The following is a 20256-nucleotide window of genomic DNA, read 5'->3' as shown; positions in this document are numbered from 1 at the left end:
TCGCCGCCATTACTAGTAAAAAATAAATAATAAAATAAAAATGACATAAATCTTTCCCCTAGTTTTTAGACGAGATAACTTTTGTGCAAACCAATCAATATACACTTTTTTTTTTTTACTAAAAATATGGGGCAGAATACAAATTGGCCTAAAATGATTAAAAAATTTGATTTTAAATATTTTTTTTATTAGGAATGTTATATGTATATATGTTATAATGTAGCAGAAAGTAAAAAATATTTTTTTTTTTTCAGAATTGTCGCTATTTTTTAGTTTATAGCGCAAAAAATAAAAACCACAAAGGGGATCATATACCACCAAAAAAAAGAACATCAATTTCATTTGGGTACAGCATTGCACGACTGCGCAGTTTTCAGTTAAAGGTACGCAGTGCCGAATTGCAAAAAATGGCCTGGTCATTAAGGGGGAAAACCTTCTGGTCCATAAGTGGCTAAGGTAGGATGACCAGATGTCCCGGTTTCAGGGGACAGTCCCCGAAATGAGGACACTGTCCACAGACCAAGTCTGTCCCTGGTTTTGTCCCCGGACTCAGGGCCAGATTAGCATAGACAGGGCATCCCATGCTGGCTGAGAAACAGCCTGGTGGCTTGGATGAACTTCCCCTACTGGACTATCTCACTGCCACTCCTGCTGCTATTCAGTGGAAGAGAGGTAGAGCCAAAAATTGACTCATTCAAAGTACCAAAACATTTTCCCCCCCTTTCCCAATATGACTCAGGGATGGAAACACACGGTTAATGAGGTCAATCCTGACTCGGTTTATTTTTATTTTTCAGTACCCTAGCGGCCCTTTTCCTTTCCATCTCATTATTATTTTTCCTATCTTTCTCTCCCCCCCTTTCTCCCTGTTGTCTACTGAAAATATTAACCAGATAAACAATATGTATATGTACCCTTATTTTTACTTTACTAATTTATATAATTCATTAATATACTGTATGTTATATGCCAATTCACTAAGCCACCCTGTTGGGTTGCTCTGTGGTCGGGTGCTGGGATGCCTTTCATTTCCGGGAGCTGCGATGCGTGCCTGGGGTTTTCCCCTCCTCCTCCCGCACAGGAGGTCAGGCTGGACACCACCGGCGTGCATCGACGCCACGCCTCACGCTTGGTGCGTGTGACATCATTGCTGATGCTGCGCACTGGTGTGTTGTTTTTTCCACTCACAGCTCTGTTTAGGAGTGGTTTGGCGCCAATACCGTTGGTGCGGGCGTCTGTTCCCCTCCCCTTTAACAGATGCCTGCGTGATGTTGGGGAGGTTCTTTGGATGTGGATCACTACAATAACCACTATGGGTAATACACTCACTCTCTTAGTACCTTGTCATGAGGAAACTAAGCACCATATTTTGATTAGGAGCTGTGCGCCCACCTTTTAAGGTTTTTTTTTTTTTTTCTCCCAGCCAAAGACTTACAGTCTTCACTTTCCATTTTTTGTATTTTGTGTCACTTTTAGTCACTCTATTGGTACTATTTCTTTGGGTATCATCTTTAATTGAATCATATAGGACACTGCGTCTATACCTTGCGTATACAATTTAATTTACTTTACAGCAGCACATTTGAGATATCTATTGTTTCTCTGTTGATTTATTAGGGTGTATCCCACAATTTCCAGATGTTTATCCAGTGGTGCTTGTGTTGACCTTCCACCGCGATCTCTTTGCCACAGCTCCCGGAAATGAGTGATATTCCCTATGCACTTCAATCTACCTCATGCGATTTTTGTAACCTTAGCTACTCTGCAAGTGCCAACAGGTATATCCCCTTCCCCGCTCCCCCCTCTTTTCCCTCCCCCCCCTTTTTTTTCTTTCTTTCCTTTTTTTTTGGCCCTCTGTTATATTATACTAACAATTATGTATTTTATTATAGATACGCACATATTTACACATTTTGCATCTGCTCCTGATGATTGGTTACAACCATGAAACGCGTGGAGCTGTTTTGGATGCCATGTTATGACTATCATGTGCCTATTATCTTCCTATGTATTGCAACAAATTTTAACCCCAAATTCATTATTTATCATATATGCTGGTGCTAGTCCAGAAAGTCTAATAGGACATCATTGACGTCATTATGTGCAATCATATCATGCTATGATGTAATGGGCTGACTTATATGCATTTATTAAATGTTGCTAGTAATGATGTATTGTTGTGATGTAACATGTATATTTATAAATTAAATATGATATTATATGTTTATACTGTGTTATGAATTTCATGTACATATATGCAATACCCATGTCAGCTCATTGATTTATTCATTGATATATTTTCTCTGATTGCAGCCACATGTTTCATACAAAGTCCCAATTTCCTTATGTCTTCAAAAATTAACTGTGTGGAGGGCTGAGACTGGGAGGTGAGCAGATGAGGGGGGGCGTCTGTTTGTACACAGGTGAGGGCAGTGGGGGAGCAGGGGTAAGATCTGATACAGCTGCATGGAAAGATGGAGAGTTTAACTGCTGTGGGGGTGGCTGCAGAGATTATTTGTGAGAGAAGGGTGCAGAGGTGAACTATGGATGGAGGGGTAGAAGTGACCTCTGTGTATAGCAAACCTCTGAACCCTGCACCACTTATTTAGTCCTATGTCCAGGGCTCTGTGTATTATGTACTCCTGTGCTCAGTGCTCTGTAAATTATGGTGGCCTGTGCCCAGCGCTCTGTGCATTAGGCAGTCCTTTGCCCAGCGCTCTGTGTATTATAGTCCTGTTCCCAGAGCTTTGTGTATTATCTAGTCTTGAACCCAGCATTCTGTAGTCCTGTGCTCAGAGCTTTGTGCATTATGTAGTCCTGTGCTCAGCGCTCTGTATATTATGTAGTCCTTTTCCCAGTGCTTTGTGTATTATCTAGTCTTGAACCCAGCATTCTGTGTATTATGTAGTCCTGTGCCCAGAGCTCTGTGCATTATGCAGTCCTGTTTCCAGCGCTCTGTGCATTATGTAGTTCGGTACCCAGCGCTCTGTGTATTATGCAGTCCTGTGCCCAGTGCTTAGTGTATTATGGGGTACTGTGCCCAGCGCTCTGTGCATTATGTAGTCCTGTGTCCAGTGCTCTGTGCATTATGTAGTCCTGTGCCCAGCACTCTGTGCATTATGCAGTCATGTACCCAGAGCTCTGTGCATTATGCAGTCCTGTGACCAGCGCTCTTTGCATTATGCAGTCCTGTGCCCAGTGCTCTGTGTATTATGTAGTCCTGTGTCCAGTGCTCTGTGCATTATGTAGTCCTGTGCCCAGCGCTCTGTGCATTATGCAGTCCTGTACCCAGAGCTCTGTGCATTATGCAGTCCTGTGACCAGCGCTCTTTGCATTAGGCAGTCCTGTGCCCAGAGCTCTGTGTATTATGCAATCCTGTGCCCAGCGCTCTCTGTATTATGCAATCCTCTGCGCAGCGCTCAGTGTATTATGCAGTTCTGTGTCCAGTGCTCTGTGTATTATGTAGTCCTGAACCCAGAGCTCTGTGTATAATGCAGTCCTGTGCCCAGCGCTCTGTGTATTATGCAGTCCTGTGCCCAGCGGTATGTGTATTATGCAGTCCTGTGCCCAGCGCTCTGTGTATTATGCAGTCCTGTGACCAGCGCCCTTGGCATTATGCAGTCCTGTGCCCAGCGCTCTGTGTATTATGCAGTCCTGTAGCCAGTGCTCTCTGTTTTATGCAATCCTCTGCCCAGCGCTCTGTGTATTATGCAGTCCTGTGCCCAGCGCTCTCTGTATTATGCAGTCCTGTGCCCAGCGCTCTCTGTATTATGCAGTCCTGTGCCCAGCACTCTGTGTATTATGTAGTCCTGACCCCAGAGCTCTGTGTATAATGCAGTCCTGTGCCCAGCACTCTGTGTATTATGAAGTCCTGTGCCCAGCGCTCTCTGTATTATGCAGTCCTGTGCCCAGCGCTCTGTGTATTATGTAGTCCTGACCCCAGAGCTCTGTGTATAATGCAGTCCTGTGCCCAGCACTCTGTGTATTATGAAGTCCTGTGCCCAGCGCTCTGTGTATTATGCAGTCCTGTGCCCAGCGCTCTGTGTATTATGCAGTCCTGTGCCCAGCGCTCTCTGTGCATTATGCTGTCATATGCCCAGTGCTCTCTGTTTTATGCAATCCTCTGCCCAGCGCTCTGTGTATTATGCAGTCCTGTGCCCAGGGCTCTGTGTATTATGCAGTCCTGTGCTCTGTGTATTATGCAGTCCTGTGCCATTTGCCAATAAAAAAAATGTCCCCGGATTTTATTTTTAAAATCTAGTCACCTTAGGTTAAGGCTTCATCCACATGGTAAAACAAAATGAAGCTGTTAGAGGTATCTGGGGATTTTTTTTGTCGCCTCTGAAAGCAGCTCTAGGTTATCTTATATGCATATGCACATTGTGTCATTTATAGGTGTATTTTAGAGCGGCATTCAGGTGTGTAAAAAGAAAACCAAAAAAAAATCCTCAAATTTGCGTTCAGAGGGGAGTTGTCTGGGTAATTTATGTCCATACTTGTATGGATGTGGATGTGTGCATATGAATGTAAATTTATTCTAGTGGCTAGAATAAATTACAACATAATATTCCAGCCAATATAATGAGTTTCCACTCATATGCATCTAAATACAATACAAGTGTAAATGCACATAAAAACGTAACATTAGAGACTTTTTTTCTTGCTCGAGTCTGGCAGCATATTTAAAGAATTTATTTATATGCCCGTGTGCATGTAGTCTAAGTATTGCATTTATTATAGAGAACTGCGCATCAGTCCACAATGGGGGTCATTTTAGAAAGAAAGGAGGGGGTTTGGGGGATGTGGTTCCAAGAGAGAATCAGTTTGGAAGTATGACTTAGGCCTCATTTCCATCTGCTTTGCTCTCAGAAGCAGAATCTACGTTCGGATCGCTCCTCAGAGAGCATTAGAAAGGCCGTGAGGAGGTGCTGCATGGGCTCCTCACCACTTTCATTAACACATAGTTACATAGGTGAGGTTGAATAAAGACAGTTCAACCTGTGTAGGTATGTGTGGACATAATTATTTCTCATACCCTGAATGTTTTGATCCTTGAGATGCATGTCCAAGAGTCTTTTAAAAGTAGCCATACTTCTCTCAGTTACTACCATTTGTGGTAGAGAATTCCACAATTTTGTAGCCCTAACAGTAAAGAACCCCCTGCGTAGCCTGAGGTTAAATCTCTTCTCCTCTAATCACATTGTATGGCCTTGTGTCCTCCTGCATTCATTGCGACTGAATAGTTTTTTTTCTATGCAGAGATCACCGCTGAGGTATTTATAAATTGCTATCATATCCCCTCTCAGGCGTCTCTTCTTCAGGGAGAATAAATCAAGAGCTTGTAAGCGCTCTTCATAATTAATTAACACCCTAAGGCTCCATGCACACTCAAGTTTTTTTAAGCTCCTAGAAGCTGTTATTAGCATTTTTAGCAATTAGCCATTGTTTTCAAAATGGTTTCAGCAAAAATGCTACAAAACGCGGCTAAACGCTACTAATAGCATTTTTTGAGCTTTTATGTTTCCTTTAAGGCTCTATGCACGCTAGAGTTTTTCATTAGCTCAAAAAAAGCTAACAAAAAAAATTCTGGATAAAAAAATGCTGATAGTAGCATTTTTGTGCCAGCTTCCAGTAGCATTTTAGTAGCTTTTAGAAGCATTTTGAATCTTTTAGGAGCATAAGCATTTTGTTTAGCGTTTTTGCAGTACATGAAGAAGAAGAAAAAAAGCTAAAAAAAAAGCTGTTAATAGCATTTAGAAGCAGCTAGGAGCATTCAGCTTTTTTTTCTGCTGGAAAAACGCTCCAAGAAACTCTACAAAAAGATTTTTTTCTCCACTTAAAAGCTGAAGCTCAAAAAATACTAATAGCCTAAAGATGTGTGTATGGACACTTAGGATAACACTATTTAGCTTCTAGGGGGAGAACAAAAAATGCTAATAACAGCTTCTATGAGCTTAAAAAAATGCAAGTGTGCATGGAGCCTTACTGCAAAATTCTCAAAAAATGCAAATGCTCCTAAACGCTCTTAAAACGCTGCTAAAATGCTACTACAAAAAGCTATTACCATCTTTTTTAATCCAGCTTTTCTTTAGCTTAAAATACACCAGTGTGCATGGAGCCTTAATGCTTGACGACTGCACCACAACTGCATGCATTGTGTGTGGTTGCAGCTCAGTCCCCTGCACTGGAATGAAGGATATATTTCCAGCAGCATGTGTACACCCCTGACCTCTGCCATTGCAGCAAAAGGGTGGAGTGGTTGAGGGATGGTAAAAATGCAGCTCAGAACTTTACTTTCCCCCTATCGCAAGTATAAACAAACTATTAGATTTTTTTTTTCACCGAAGAGATTAGTTAGAAAGGGTGGAAGGGGGGACATTTTTATTCCATAGGGGGCTTAACCAATTCTGGACACTTAATGACCAAGCCATTATTTGTGATTCAGCACTGTGTTACTTTAATGGACAATTGCGCGGTCGTGCGACGCTGTACCAAAATAAAATGAATGTCCTTTTTCCCCACAAATAGAGCATTCTTTTGGTGGTATTTGATCACCTCTGCATTTTTTATTTTTTTTTACGCTAAAAACAAAAAAAGAGCGATAATTCTAAAAAAAAAAACAAAAAAAAAACAACAATATTTTTTACTTTCTGCTTTATAAAATTCCCAATAAAAAACATTTTTAATTTTAAAATCTATTTTTTTCATAATTTTAGGCCAATTTGTATTTTGCTACATATTTTTGGTAAAAATCCCAATGAATGAATATTGATTGGTTTGCGCAAAGGTTATTGCGTCTACAAACTAGGGGAAGGATTTATGTCATTTTTATTTATTTATTTATTTTTTACTAGTAATGGTGATTTTTAGTGGTACTGTGACATTGCGGCAGACAGATTGGACACCTAACTGACCTTTTCGACACTTTTGGGGGGAACAGTGACATTACTACAGTAATCAGTGCTAAAAATATGCACTGTTACTGTACTAATGACACTGGCAGGGAAGGCGTTAACACCAGGAGCGAACAAAGGGTTAAATGTGTCCCTAGGGGGTGCTTTCTAACTGTGAGGGGGATGGGCTTATGGAGTGAACACAGAGACCTGTGATCCTATATAGAAGGATCACAGGAGCTCTGTGATCATTCCAGACAGAAGAACGGTCAGCTGTGTTTACAACAGCTGACCATTCTCCTCGCTCAGTGGGGAACGATCGCAGGAGTGACAGACGACAATCGGAGCCACCTGCCCCATGCATCGGAGTCCCCGCCGCCGAGTGGGGGAGGGATCTCGCCGGTGGTGGCGCGCTTGCCTCCTAGCTGCAGGCACGCGACAGACGTAGACGTACATCGGAGGAGGAGGGACACAGGATCCCTGTGTTGATTGCTGACAGAATAGCGGCCTGCCATGTTTATAACGGCAGGCCGCCGTTCTGTCTCCACAGGGAGCGATCGCTAGTGCCCGGCAGCAATCGAGGCCGCTGGGCCCGCAGATCAGCTTTCCCTGTGGCGTATAGGGACGTACTGGTACGTCGTTTAGCTGGAAGGAGCCGACCTGCCGCTCTGTATGTACAGTGGCAGATCGGCAAGTGGTTTAATAATAAGGGTGTAATTATTATTTAGTAAAATAAAAAGTCAGACATGGGGGTTTATTTACTAACGGCTAGTTCATACTGGTGCGATGCGTGAAACCCTACCAATCCAGTGCGGGTTCCTGCATCGCAGCGGAATCGCTGGGTGTAAACAGCGATGCGATCTGATTCTGGTGCTGACATAAAAAGAGTCCTGCACGAGTCTGGTTCAAATGCGATGCGAGTTTGCATTGCACAGACAACGCATGTGATCTGCACAGCAATGCAGTGGGAATCGCATGGGATGTCTGGCATCGCACTAGTGTGAAAGTGTGAACCGGCCCTGAAGGCAAATCTTCTTGCACTATTTGGAAGTGCAGTCGCTGTGGATCTGAGGGTCTAATATGAGGGGAGCTGTGCTGATTTCTATCATCCAATCATGTGCAATCAGATGATGATGTTTTTTATTTTCCTTGCATGTCCCCCTCAGATCTACAGTGGCTGCACTTGTGGATTTACCTTTAGTAAATAAAGCTGTATGTCTATAAGCCCTCATGTGCAGGAAATGGCTGGTGATCACACATCTGGTGGGTGAGTAAAGTAGAACATCCTGTGCTGGGTGACAGACAGGTGCTGTGCTCCCCATCCTTCTCCTATGTGGACTGCTATACCAGCGATCGGCCGCTAGAGGGGGTGTGCTGAGCGGAGTGAGGGAGGGAAGGAAGGAGCGCACAGAACATAACCCCGAGCTGTCATTAGGTCCAAGGTACAGGCGGCTTATCTCCTGCACTGTGCAGTCTATGAGAGGGAGCTCTCCGCTAGGAGGAAGGAGACCTGTTGTTGAGGAGTCCCGGCTCCGGCTCCAGCGGTCACACCACTGATGTAGAAGTGAAGGAAGAGGACAATCTATGATCCTAGGGATCGGAGAGGGCGGCCAGTGACCGTGCTACGTACGGAGAGGTGGAGAGGAGGAGGGGGGAAGGAGGAGGAGGAGGGCAGGCGAGGAATCATCTCTACTACTCCCAGCACTAGGATCCCCGCTCTCCTCACAGCCCACAGCCAGGGCTTCCGTCACCGACACCAACGCCGCCGCTGCCGCTTCTCCTGCCTGACAGTGCGCTGCTGTGCGGCCCCCGCTACTCCGACCCTGCACCATCCCAGGAGGAAACCAGGGGCAGGAGGAGGCATGGCTTCTACTACCTGTACCAGGTTCACCGATGAGTACCAGCTCTTCGAGGAGCTCGGCAAGTAAGACACATTCCTTCACTTCTCTATACCCACCTACCTACCTACCTACCTAGGTCTGTCCACAGGGAGGGGACTGCTAACTTACACATTATATATACTATATACACTCCAAAATATATATACAATATGATGGCACCTACAACATACAATAATAGTATAGTGTGTGTATATATATATATATATATATATATATATATATATATATATATATATATAATAATATAAGTAATATATATACATAGATCCCACAATATTAAATAAAATATACATCCCACAATGTGAACTAATAATACATATAGATATACAGTGTCTGTGTGTGTATTTATATATATATATAATAAGGATCCCACAAATATGCTCTATTAGTAATACATAATAAATAGAAAAAAAAAAAAAAATATATATATATATATAAGAGAGAGAGAGCGAGAGAGATCCCACAATGTGAACTAATAATACATATACAGTGTGTGTGTATATATACATATAGGGATCCCACAATATGCACTAATAGTAATACATAATAAATAAATATATATGGAAATTGTATGGAGAGAAATGGTCCAACCCATCACTGGCACCGTCCCCTTGAATCAATATTGGGTAAAAGTGTGCCCAGGGTTGGTATCTACCAAACCCTGGAAATGGGGATTTAAATGTGCCTGTATATTTTGAACATTAAGAACCACAGGTTAAAAAGAAAATGACATTTATTTAAATACACACAATACAAAATAAATTTATATCATTTCTTTACTCATATAAATATCACATTGTATCTGTAATCCAAAACATGCGCTACTAATGGACCAAAAAAAATAAATAAATAATAATAATAATAATATATATATAGAGAGAGAGATCCCACAATGTGAACTAATAATACATATACAGTGTGTGTGTATATATATATTATACACACAATTTCCCACAATATGTACTAATAGTAGTAGTACATGTACTACCTACATATACACATGACACACCCCTCTGTATTTATAACTATGTATCTACATTATAAATGACCTGCACTATCTAAGCTTCCACCATACCACCTAGTGGGCTATGTGTATTGCATACATGTAAGGCAGCATTTTTCAATCTTTTTAACATGGTGGGACCCTTAAAATAACGTTAAGGTCCTAGGGATCCCTAGCTATTAATTGGTATAATTATAGCTCACTGTGCATTAGCATGATGGTCAGAGGGAAGAAGGATCCTAACATTGATGGCCTGCAGGAAGAATGATTCTTACATTGGTGATTGGGAGAGTCAGTGAGAGAAGGGCCATGTTATGTTGGTGATTACTGGGAAGAGTGATCCTTACTCTGGTGATCAGTAGGAAGATTGATCCTTACATTGGTGGCCAGTACAAAGAATGACTCTAAATTAGTGGCCAGTAGGAAGAATGAGCCCTAGATTGGTGGCCTGTAGGAAGAATGATTCTTACATTGGTGTCCAGTAGGAAGAATGATCCTTACATTGGTGGCTAGTGGGAAGAATGATCTTTTAAATTAATGACCACAGTGGGAGAAACGATCCTTACATCAGTGGCCAGTGGGAAGAATGATCCTCACATTGGTGGCCAGTACAAAGAATGACTCTACATTAGTGGCCAATAGGAAGAATGATCCCTAGATTGGTGGCCAGTAGGAAGAAAAATCCTTACATTGGTGGCCTGTAGGCAGAATGATTCCTAGATTGGTGGCCAGTGGGAAGAACGATCTTTACATTGGTGGCCAGTGGGAAGAACAATCTTTACATTGGTGGCCAGTGGGAAGAACGATCTTTACATTGGTGGCCAGTGGGAAGAAAGATCTTTACGTTGGTGGCCAGTGGGAAGAAAGATCTTTACGTTGGTGGCCAGTGGGAAGAAAGATCTTTACGTTGGTGGCCAGTGGGAAGAACGATCTTTACATTGGTGGCCAGTGGGAAGAACGATCTTTACATTGGTGGCCAGTGGGAAGAACGATCCTTACATTGGTGGCCAGTGGGAAGAACAATCTTTACATTGGTGGCCAGTGGGAAGAACAATCTTTACATTGGTGGCCAGTGGGAAGAACAATCTTTACATTGGTGGCCAGTGGGAAGAACGATCCTTACATTGGTGGCCAGTGGGAAGAACGATCCTTACATTGGTGGCCAGTGGGAAGAACGATCCTTACATTGGTGGCCAGTGGGAAGAACGATCCTTACATTGGTGGCCAGTGGGAAGAACGATCCTTACATTGGTGGCCAGTGGGAAGAACGATCCTTACATTGGTGGCCAGTGGGAAGAACGATCCTTACATTGGTGGCCAGTGGGAAGAACGATCCTTACATTGGTGGCCAGTGGGAAGAACGATCCTTACATTGGTGGCCAGTGGGAAGAACGATCCTTACATTGGTGGCCAGTGGGAAGAACGATCCTTACATTGGTGGCCAGTGGGAAGAACGATCCTTACATTGGTGGCCAGTGGGAAGAACGATCCTTACATTGGTGGCCAGTGGGAAGAACGATCCTTACATTGGTGGCCAGTGGGAAGAACGATCCTTACATTGGTGGCCAGTGGGAAGAACGATCCTTACATTGGTGGCCAGTGGGAAGAACGATCCTTACATTGGTGGCCAGTGGGAAGAACGATCCTTACATTGGTGGCCAGTGGGAAGAACGATCCTTACATTGGTGGCCAGTGGGAAGAACGATCCTTACATTGGTGGCCAGTGGGAAGAACGATCCTTACATTGGTGGCCAGTGGGAAGAACGATCCTTACATTGGTGGCCAGTGGGAAGAACGATCCTTACATTGGTGGCCAGTGGGAAGAACGATCCTTACATTGGTGGCCAGTGGGAAGAACGATCCTTACATTGGTGGCCAGTGGGAAGAACGATCCTTACATTGGTGGCCAGTGGGAAGAACGATCCTTACATTGGTGGCCAGTGGGGAGAACGATCCTTACATTGGTGGCCAGTGGGAAGAACAATAAACTAAACTAAGAACTCAAAAGATCATATAAGTCAGTGGTTACTTATCGAGAGGCAGAATTTGCTTATTGCTGTAAGAACATCCTAACAACCTCTGGAGGAACACTAGTTGAGAGGCTGCTCTAAGCAGTCCCTGGCTGTCCCCAGTTTTGACAGAACCAGCACATACTCCACCTCTCATTTTTCTGCTTATTGTACATAATAGGAACAGCCTTTCACAACCAGGGTTCCATAGAGTCTTTGGGTTCCTCCAGAATTTACTAGAGGTTCATTGAGCAGAGGGCAGTGGCACACCGATTTCCTATCTTGCATTGCTTGTATACCAGCACCAATGTCACTCTTTAGAGCAGTGTTCCTACTGACCATCAATGTAATGTGCATTCTTGCCACCGATGACCAATGTATCAGAATTATTTCCAAAGACAACCTCTGTTTGACAAGCAATGTAAGGGGGTTCTTCTCCCACTGACCAACAATGTTAGGGGAGCTTCTTCCATTGACTGGCATTGTAAGGGGAGCCCCTATCCCACTCAATGGCACCATAAAAGGAGCTCCTCTTCCACTGACCAGCAATGTAAGGGAAGCCTTTTTCCCTACTGACCATCAATGTAATGTGCATTCTTGCCACCGATGACCAATGTATCAGAATGATTTCCAAAGACAACCTCTGTTTGACAAGCAATGTAAGGGGGGTTATTCTCCCACTGACCAGCAATGTAAGGGGAGCTTCTTCCATTGACTAGCATTGTAAGGGGAGCCCCTATCCTACTCAATGGCACCATAAAGGGAGCTCCTCTTTCACTGACCAGCAATGTAAGGGAAGCCTTTTCCTACTGACCAGCAATGTAAGGGGGGCCTGTCTCTTCACCGGCTAGCAATGTAAGGGAAACCTTCTCCCACTGACCAGCAATGTAAGGGAAGCCTTTTCCTACTGACCAGCAATGTAAGGGGGGCCTGTCTCTTCACCGGCTAGTAATGTAAGGGAAGCCTTTTCCTACTGACCAGCAATGTAAGGGGGGCCTGTCTCTTCACCAGCTAGCAATGTAAGGGAAACCTTCTCCCACTGACCAGCAATGTAAGGGAAGCCTTTTCCTACTGACCAGCAATGTAAGGGGGGCCTGTCTCTTCACCGGCTAGCAATGTAAGGGAAGCCTTTTTCCCTACTGACCAGCAATGTAAGGGGGGCCTGTCTCTTCACCGGCTAGCAATGTAAGGGAAGCCTTTTTCCCTACTGACCAGCAATGTAAGGGAAGCCTTTTTCCCTACTGACCAGCAATGTAAGGGGGGCCTGTCTCTTTACCGGCTAGCAATGTAAGTGAAACCTTCTCCCACTGACCAGCAATGTAAGGGAAGCCTTTTCCTACTGACCAGCAATGTAAGGGGGGCCTGTCTCTTCACCGGCTAGCAATGTAAGGGAAGCCTTTTTCCCTACTGACCAGCAATGTAAGGGGGGCCTGTCTCTTCACCGGCTAGTAATATAAGGGAAACCTTCTCCCACTGACCAGCAATATAAGGGGGAGGGGGGGGTCTTCTCCCACCAACCAACATGGGAAGGAAGCTTTTCTTCCACCGGCAAACCTGTCCAAACACCCTTTTCCACTGAGTACCAATGTTAGGTGGCATACTGTATCTCCATTGATTATTAATGTAAAGGAGTGCTGAAATATTCATGGTTTGTTTGCATTTTTTCTCCTACCAACATTATTACTTGAATCATTTTTAGGACTATTACTAAAATATTTTTGTCTTATAGAGTAAGGGGTGTTAGAAATGATTGTACTCTGGGTGTCAAATACGCTACATTGTTTGTTCTTTAACATTTTATCTGCACTTTCCTGACAATGCTAATATTCCATGAGCTGTAGATGTAATATTTTACCATGGGGGAGGGGGTCCTCCGAGAACTAAAAATGGGCTCCTGGGTCGCTCTGTGTGAAAATAGGTTGAGAATGGCTTCTCTAAAATGATTTTGCAGCAAGGTTTTTCTATATACAGTATATGTTTGTAATATCTTCCTATATATTGTTGCACATATGACATCTGCGAAGGCTAAGTCCAGGAAATAGTTGCCGATATGCACAATGTTATCAGCATGCACACAGTGTGTCTGTAATAGGAATAGTTAACAGATGAATGCAAAGTCATTTTATGGGTTTAGGCTGAAAGCAGAAAAGTGAAGGTTTCCTGTGAAGGGAATCCCTAGCCCCAAGGTCCTCTTGCAATGTGAGCAGCAGAGACACAAATAAATGTCATGGCAGGTAGCTCCTATTCTCACCATCCATGACAAAGACTGGAATGTGAACGGCAGGTCACTTCTTGATCACAATGTAGGGAATGTAGACATTGCATTGGAGCCTGGTGACGCTTTATCTCTGGATATGAAAGAAATAATGTGCTTTCTTATCTGCTGATTCAGTCTAAAGGAATGTGAGGCTGAGTGGAAAGATTTTCTCCTCCAGGCATTGATATTCCTCGCACCTCCAGCAACATAGTCCCCGTAATTATCAGGAAGTTCCCCGCTGTCATAGGAGATGATGGCATTCATGCTGTAATCACAAGTATCCTCTTACCTTTTCAGGGCAGTAATAAATATCTTCCCAGATTTTAGCATTCCCCGAGAATCTTCTTTTCTAGCAAGAGCAGCTAGATTGTATTGGTTAGTAATCTGAGTTGTCATTAAACTGTATTGGTATAGGAATGGTAATTGCATTCCTGGGGGAGCTCTACAGTCCATGGTAGGTTCATGGGGACGGTCATTCTTCCACCTCCGTGTCCTGATCATAAGGTTTTCTACATTCATCCTCCTCCCCGTCTCAGTATTTAGCCCACACTGATTTTGGCAGTAAGATTGTTATTATACCACACCCCTTTTACAAGGGGAAATTGCCGTAAGCAGTTTTTCCTTTGTTAAATAGAATTATCAAATGTTCACTTATCAGCTGTGAACACAATGTACACCCCATTGAATCCTATTTTAGGCTTTTCGATTTTTTTCCCCACCCCGTGATTCTTCTGCGATAATCATGTCACCGTAGATGCCTGCCAGTGGATGCCTGTAGATGGGATTCAATAATAGGTGATAGTATTTGTTGCATTATTTTGCGATTTGTCATTGATCCATATTGCCTTCTGTTGTAGAGAAAACTCAGAGTACCCATGTGAAGTGATGGCATGCTATGCATAGGGTTCAGTAAACCTTTTTCTTTCCAGCTTCTGATTGCATCCCACTAAATAGAATAGAAGGTAGAATATAAACAATGTATAAACAATAAAATAAAATAAATATAATGGTGAAAAAGAAGGTAGAATGCATCCCACTAAATAGAATAGAAGGTAGAATGCATCCCACTAAATAGAATAGAAGGTAGAAGACATGTTCAGAGGAAGCGCCTAGGAGTACAGAACCCTTGCGCTAAGTTCACACTGCGACAGCCCCTGCAAATTGATCTACGGTGAATTGCTTTTCAGGAGGTGGCTAAGCAGCAGTTTCCTTAACCTCTTCAGCCCCCAAAGGTTTTACCCCTTAATGACCAGGCCATTTTTGGCGATTCGGCATTGGGTTAATTTAACAGAAAATTGCGCGGTCGTGCGGCGCTGTACCCAAATACAATTGATGTATTTTTTTCCCCACAAATAGAGCTTTCATTTGGTGGTATTTGATCACCTCCTGCGGTTTTTAGATTTTGTGCTATAAACAAAAAAAGAGCAACAATTTTGAAAAAAAAGCCATATTTTTTACTTTCTGCTATAAAACATTCCCAATAAAAAAATTTGGGGTTGATCAAAGGGGTTAAATATATGCTTAATGTGCTTGCTCACTGTGTGTGTGTGTGTGTGTGTGTGTGTGTGTGTGGGGGGGGGTTCTGTGACAGGCACAGAGAGATGCAGTTTCAGCTTAGCTGAAACTGCTGATCTGTCCCTGCCTGTCTGACAGAAGATCCGCCTGCTTTGTTTACATAAGCAAGCGGGTCTTCTCTTGGTTTCCCAGATGATTGCGGGAGGGCAGCGGCTCCTCCCGTGGCCCGCCTCCCACTGTGTCTAAACACAGCGGGAGCGCGACTCCGGTGGCGCACACGCAACGCCGAGACCACATGCATTCCAGTCACGTAGTACTACGTGACTGGACACAGCCGAGCCAGCGGGCGGTCGGCAAGTGGTTGAAGTGGAACTAAACTGTATCTAAGCACCACAAAGCAAAAACATTATTTAAAGTGATTGGAAAACCTTGTAAAACAACAAATTCAGTTTAAAATAGAAATGAAAGGCAAAACATTTGTATATAGATATAAAAAAAAACATTAGAAAACATTACCTTCCCCCCCTCCTTTTTTTTTTTTTTTTTATAAGTGATCACATTCCCTCTATTCTGGGGGGGTAAGAAGAAGCAACAGTACACTGAGCCTTCCAGTGTATGGCTGTGCAGGGGAGGCATGGCAGAACAAGGCTGATCATTGGAGGAGAGCAGGCTGAGTTCCCAGCATAGCTAGAAAACTGACCACAGTGTTTTCTCCTGCTTAGCGTGGTCAGTTTTTATTAGAAAAGCAGAGGGACTGGCAGGATCATCAAGGATTTCACACAAAGGAAGTGATACAAAGAGAACAGGATACATTTTCAGACAAGTACACAATACAACAGACACATATCAGGAGTATGAAATGTTGGGGTAACAGACACTTTAATTCATTTTTTTATATTCAAAGCAAACTCCCCCATTCATCCACGTCTCCATGCTTCTTTTTGCTGAGAAATTACTTTTAAAAAAGATATGGCCATCTTGAGTAAGAGCAGATGATTAATGTAGCATTTACTTCCTAAAATCCATCTGCCCTTAGCTTGGGCATGCAGGCAGGAGGGTGTACTTAAAGAGGTTGTAAACTCGTTAAAAAATTTTTTTTTTCTTTTACAACCTGCAAGAGAAAGACATAATGAGCTAGTATGCATCGCATATTAGCTCATTATGAAATACTTACCTTAGAACGAGCCCCCGCCGTGCCGCTCTCTTACCTGTATGACGAGCGACATGTTCAGTCGCCCGTCTTCCGGGATCGCGGCATCCGGCCATCGGATTGGCCGGAGCCGCGGTGACGTCACTCCTGCGCACGCGCGCAGGAGCCGACGGTCACGGCACGGGGCTCTGAAGGAACGGCACGATCAGCCGTTCCTTCAGAGCGCATGCGCCAGTGACGTCACTGGATGCATTAAAGGTAAATATCTCCTAAACCGTACATGTTTAGGAGATATTTACAGTACCTATAGGTAAGCCTTATCATAGGCTTACCTATAGGTACAACTTCCTGAGGAGGGTTTACTTCCTCTTTAACTGAGAAAACCCCTCCTCCCCTCCAGAAAACTCTTGGGATGTATGACATCATTTACCTAGGCATGGAAACCAGCAAGTAACTGAAGAAACCTAAAAAAAAAACAAAAAAAAAACAAGTAAATATAATATATTTTTCTATCTATTTATTAAGTCTAGCAGCATAAAGATTAAAAATAGTCAATTTTAATAGAAAAAGTAATGCTTTAAGTTCAGGAGACAGTCCTGCCACCTCCCTGAATGACTTTTTATCTTGTAATGCCTGTCAACTCAACAAGGCACGATGAATAAGACACCTTCATGATGCAAAGCATCACAGCTGTGGCATTTTTACAGCCCTTCTGGTTTAGGCCACTTTCACACATGCAGGCAGTTCAGATCCGCCTGTCTGTTTTTTTGGCGGATCTGAACGGTCCCCCCATGCATCTCTATGGGACATCGGATGTCAGTGGAGACATGTCCGCTGACATCCGATCCGATCTGTCAAATCTGGATGGATGGAAACCCTATTTTCCATCCGTCCAGGGGATGGGATCGGATGAGAACGGATCGACGGTCTGTTCCAATCCGATTTCCCCATAGAGATGTATGGGGGCCTGATAGCTGTGTCTCCGCACACAGCACAGAGACACAGCTGTCATCCTCCTGTTCAGCGGGGGGATCGTTCCCCCGGCGAGATAAAATGGAGTCCGTCCGACGGAGCGGAGTGTGTGAAAGAGCCCTTATGGTTAAAACTGTGACTTCACCGTCTGAATTTACTGACCCCCCCCCCTCCCTCCAGCTGCCTGTGTAAAAGAGTGCTTATGGCTTCTTTACACCTCAATCCCCGCATTCGCTCTGCGATTCCACAGGTGTATTGAGGACTAATTCACACCGTAACACATGCATATTGCAGTGCGCTTTTTGTAATACGTTGTAATGCATTGATGTGTGCTTTACATGCATTGGGGTTCATTTACTAAAACTGGAGAGTGCAAAATCTGGTGTAGCTGTGCATGGTAGCCAATCAGCTTCTAACTTCAGGATTTTCAATTAAAGTGGTTGTAAAGTCAGAAGGTTTTTTAATCATAATGCATTCTGTGTATTAAGATAAAAGACCTTCTGTATGTAGCATCCCCCAGCACCCCCTAATACTTAACTGAGCCCATCTTTGTCCAGCGATGTCCACGAGTCTCTTGGCCATCTGGGACTCTCCCACCTGATTGGCTGAGACACAGCTGCGGCACCATTAGCTCAAAGTCAGCTAGCCAATCAGAAGAGAGGGGAGGCAGAGCCGAACCGCTGCTTTGTGTCTGAATGGATACACGGAGCTGCAGCTTGGCTCGGGTGACTCCATAGCAAGCTGCTTGCTGGGGGGGGGGGGGGCACTCAATAGGAGGAAGGGGTCGGGAGAACTGAAGAGGGACCAGAGAAGCGGGGGATCCGAGCTGCCTTGTGCAAAACCAACTGCACAGAGGAGGTAAGTATAATATGTTTGTTATTAAAAATAAAAAAAAAATAAAAATAAGACTTTACAATCACTTTAGGTTTTGACAACCCCATTGTTTTTTTTTTTTGCCTTGATTTGCCTTGCAGTGTATTGTGTTTATGTGCGTTTGTATACATTTGCATGCATTTGAACTTGCTGTGTTGTGCTGATAAAAGGTAACGCATTCTGTACATTTTTTCAGCCCTGGGCAAATGCAATGCGCTGTGGGACCTGCATTCATAGGGAACCATTATTTTATGGTTGCCATGTGTTGGGAATGCGCTCACAAACGCACCCCATTGCCATAGGTGTGCACAGCCTATTGTATTAGGGTGTGCACCCTAAAGCTCAAACACACGTGAGTGTGTGTCATATATATATATGACGTCGGCACATAGATCTCCATGCCGGCACAGTGAAAGAGAAGTATGTAAACACTTCTCTTATGGCAAAGTTGGTAAGCGGGAGATCTTTCCCATCTTCCTATTGGCACACAGAGCAATATTGCTAATGCACATGGGGTGATTAGGGTGTGCCCGGGCACACCCTGTGCGCACGCCTATGCCCATTGCATTTGGTGTGAGTGAACCCTTACATTGTTTGTAATGCAGTGCATTTTTGGCACATTTGTAGTGCATTTTTTCTAATGAGTTGTATTTACAGGCTTTTGCAGTACCTTGACTTGACGCTGTGCGTTTTTTTTAAATGCACGTGAAAGCACTGCAGTGGTGGAAACTGGGCTAGTTGAAATCCAATTATTTTTCTCACATAAGCATTTGTAGTGCGTTTATAAACTCGTTTGACTGCATACGGTGTAATCAAGCCCTTAAGGAAAGACCAAGTTAATGAAGTGAGATGTGTGAGTGAAGGAAGGGATGTAAATGTCCTCCATTCTATGAAATCCTGCCGTGTGCCAGGTTTTAGGCACATAGATGTCTGTGTGGAATTTCTTCTCACCCAGTCAGATCAAGGCACAGGCATCTGCTCTGAAATGTCCAGCAGACCAAAACAAGGCTAATTTAATAAACATTGTATTATTTCAAGACTGAAATTGTAACCTGATTGTGTTAGGCTGTAATTGAGAGGTCTGGAACTGCAAGCCCATTCCTCCGCCTGCTAGCTTACCCTCTTCTGGATGATAGTGCATGCAGATGATGTGCATATATAGGTCAAGAGCTGAATGCAGTGCGATGCAAGCAACAGAAGGTACACAAATACATGTGTCTAAAAATAGATCTTAAAGAGCTAGACTTGTGGTCCCCATAGACATTAGATTATCGCCTCCTGATCCAACTAGTGACAGGCTGATCGATGTGTTAGAATTGATGGTCTTTTCCCAACCAATAGCTGTGGATTTCCCTTGAGTCAGTGCTGGCGATATCCTCCCTTTCTATGCAGTATGCATAAACATCGTCTTCAAGGGATACAGGTGTGCTCCTAATGGAATGCTTTTTCTCAAAAAAGATCATTTAAGTGATCGAGTCATCTATGCAAGTCAGAACCCGATTTGATCTTTTTATCTAGAATAACATTTCTAATTATTTTATTTATTCTTCATTTTTTTTTATTTATTTTACTAAAAAAAAAAAAAAACACATTAAGAGATGTATGGGATTTTTTATTTTTTTTTTGAACCATACATACCTAGGTGGATGCTGCATCTGCCCCCGCTGGGCTGTGAAGGGGCGG

At 43.5% G+C, this 20256-nt stretch overlaps 1 protein-coding gene across 9 annotated transcripts in view; it reads left to right on the top strand.

Annotated features, from left to right (window-relative positions):
- The first annotated feature begins 8282 nt into the window (after positions 1-8282).
- Positions 8283-20256, top strand: part of CAMK2D (calcium/calmodulin dependent protein kinase II delta) — a 446499-nt gene continuing 434525 nt past the window's right edge. For 4 of the 9 annotated variants that reach the window (XM_082254338.1, XM_082254333.1, XM_082254336.1 and 1 more), the window contains exon 1: positions 8285-8817. In XM_082254338.1, coding sequence (XP_082110464.1) covers positions 8756-8817 — 62 coding nt within the window. In that variant the 5' untranslated portion in view covers positions 8285-8755. Of the gene's footprint in view, positions 8818-20256 lie in introns of all 9 variants that reach the window. The other 5 variants (XM_082254334.1, XM_082254332.1, XM_082254339.1 and 2 more) reach the window with 3 other exon arrangements.

This window comes from Pelophylax lessonae, assembly GCF_965119305.1.
Source record: "Pelophylax lessonae genome assembly, chromosome: 1".
Taxonomy (NCBI): domain Eukaryota; kingdom Metazoa; phylum Chordata; class Amphibia; order Anura; family Ranidae; genus Pelophylax; species Pelophylax lessonae.
Note: the sequence above shows the minus strand (reverse complement) of the source record. Positions and strands in the feature narration are given on the sequence as shown.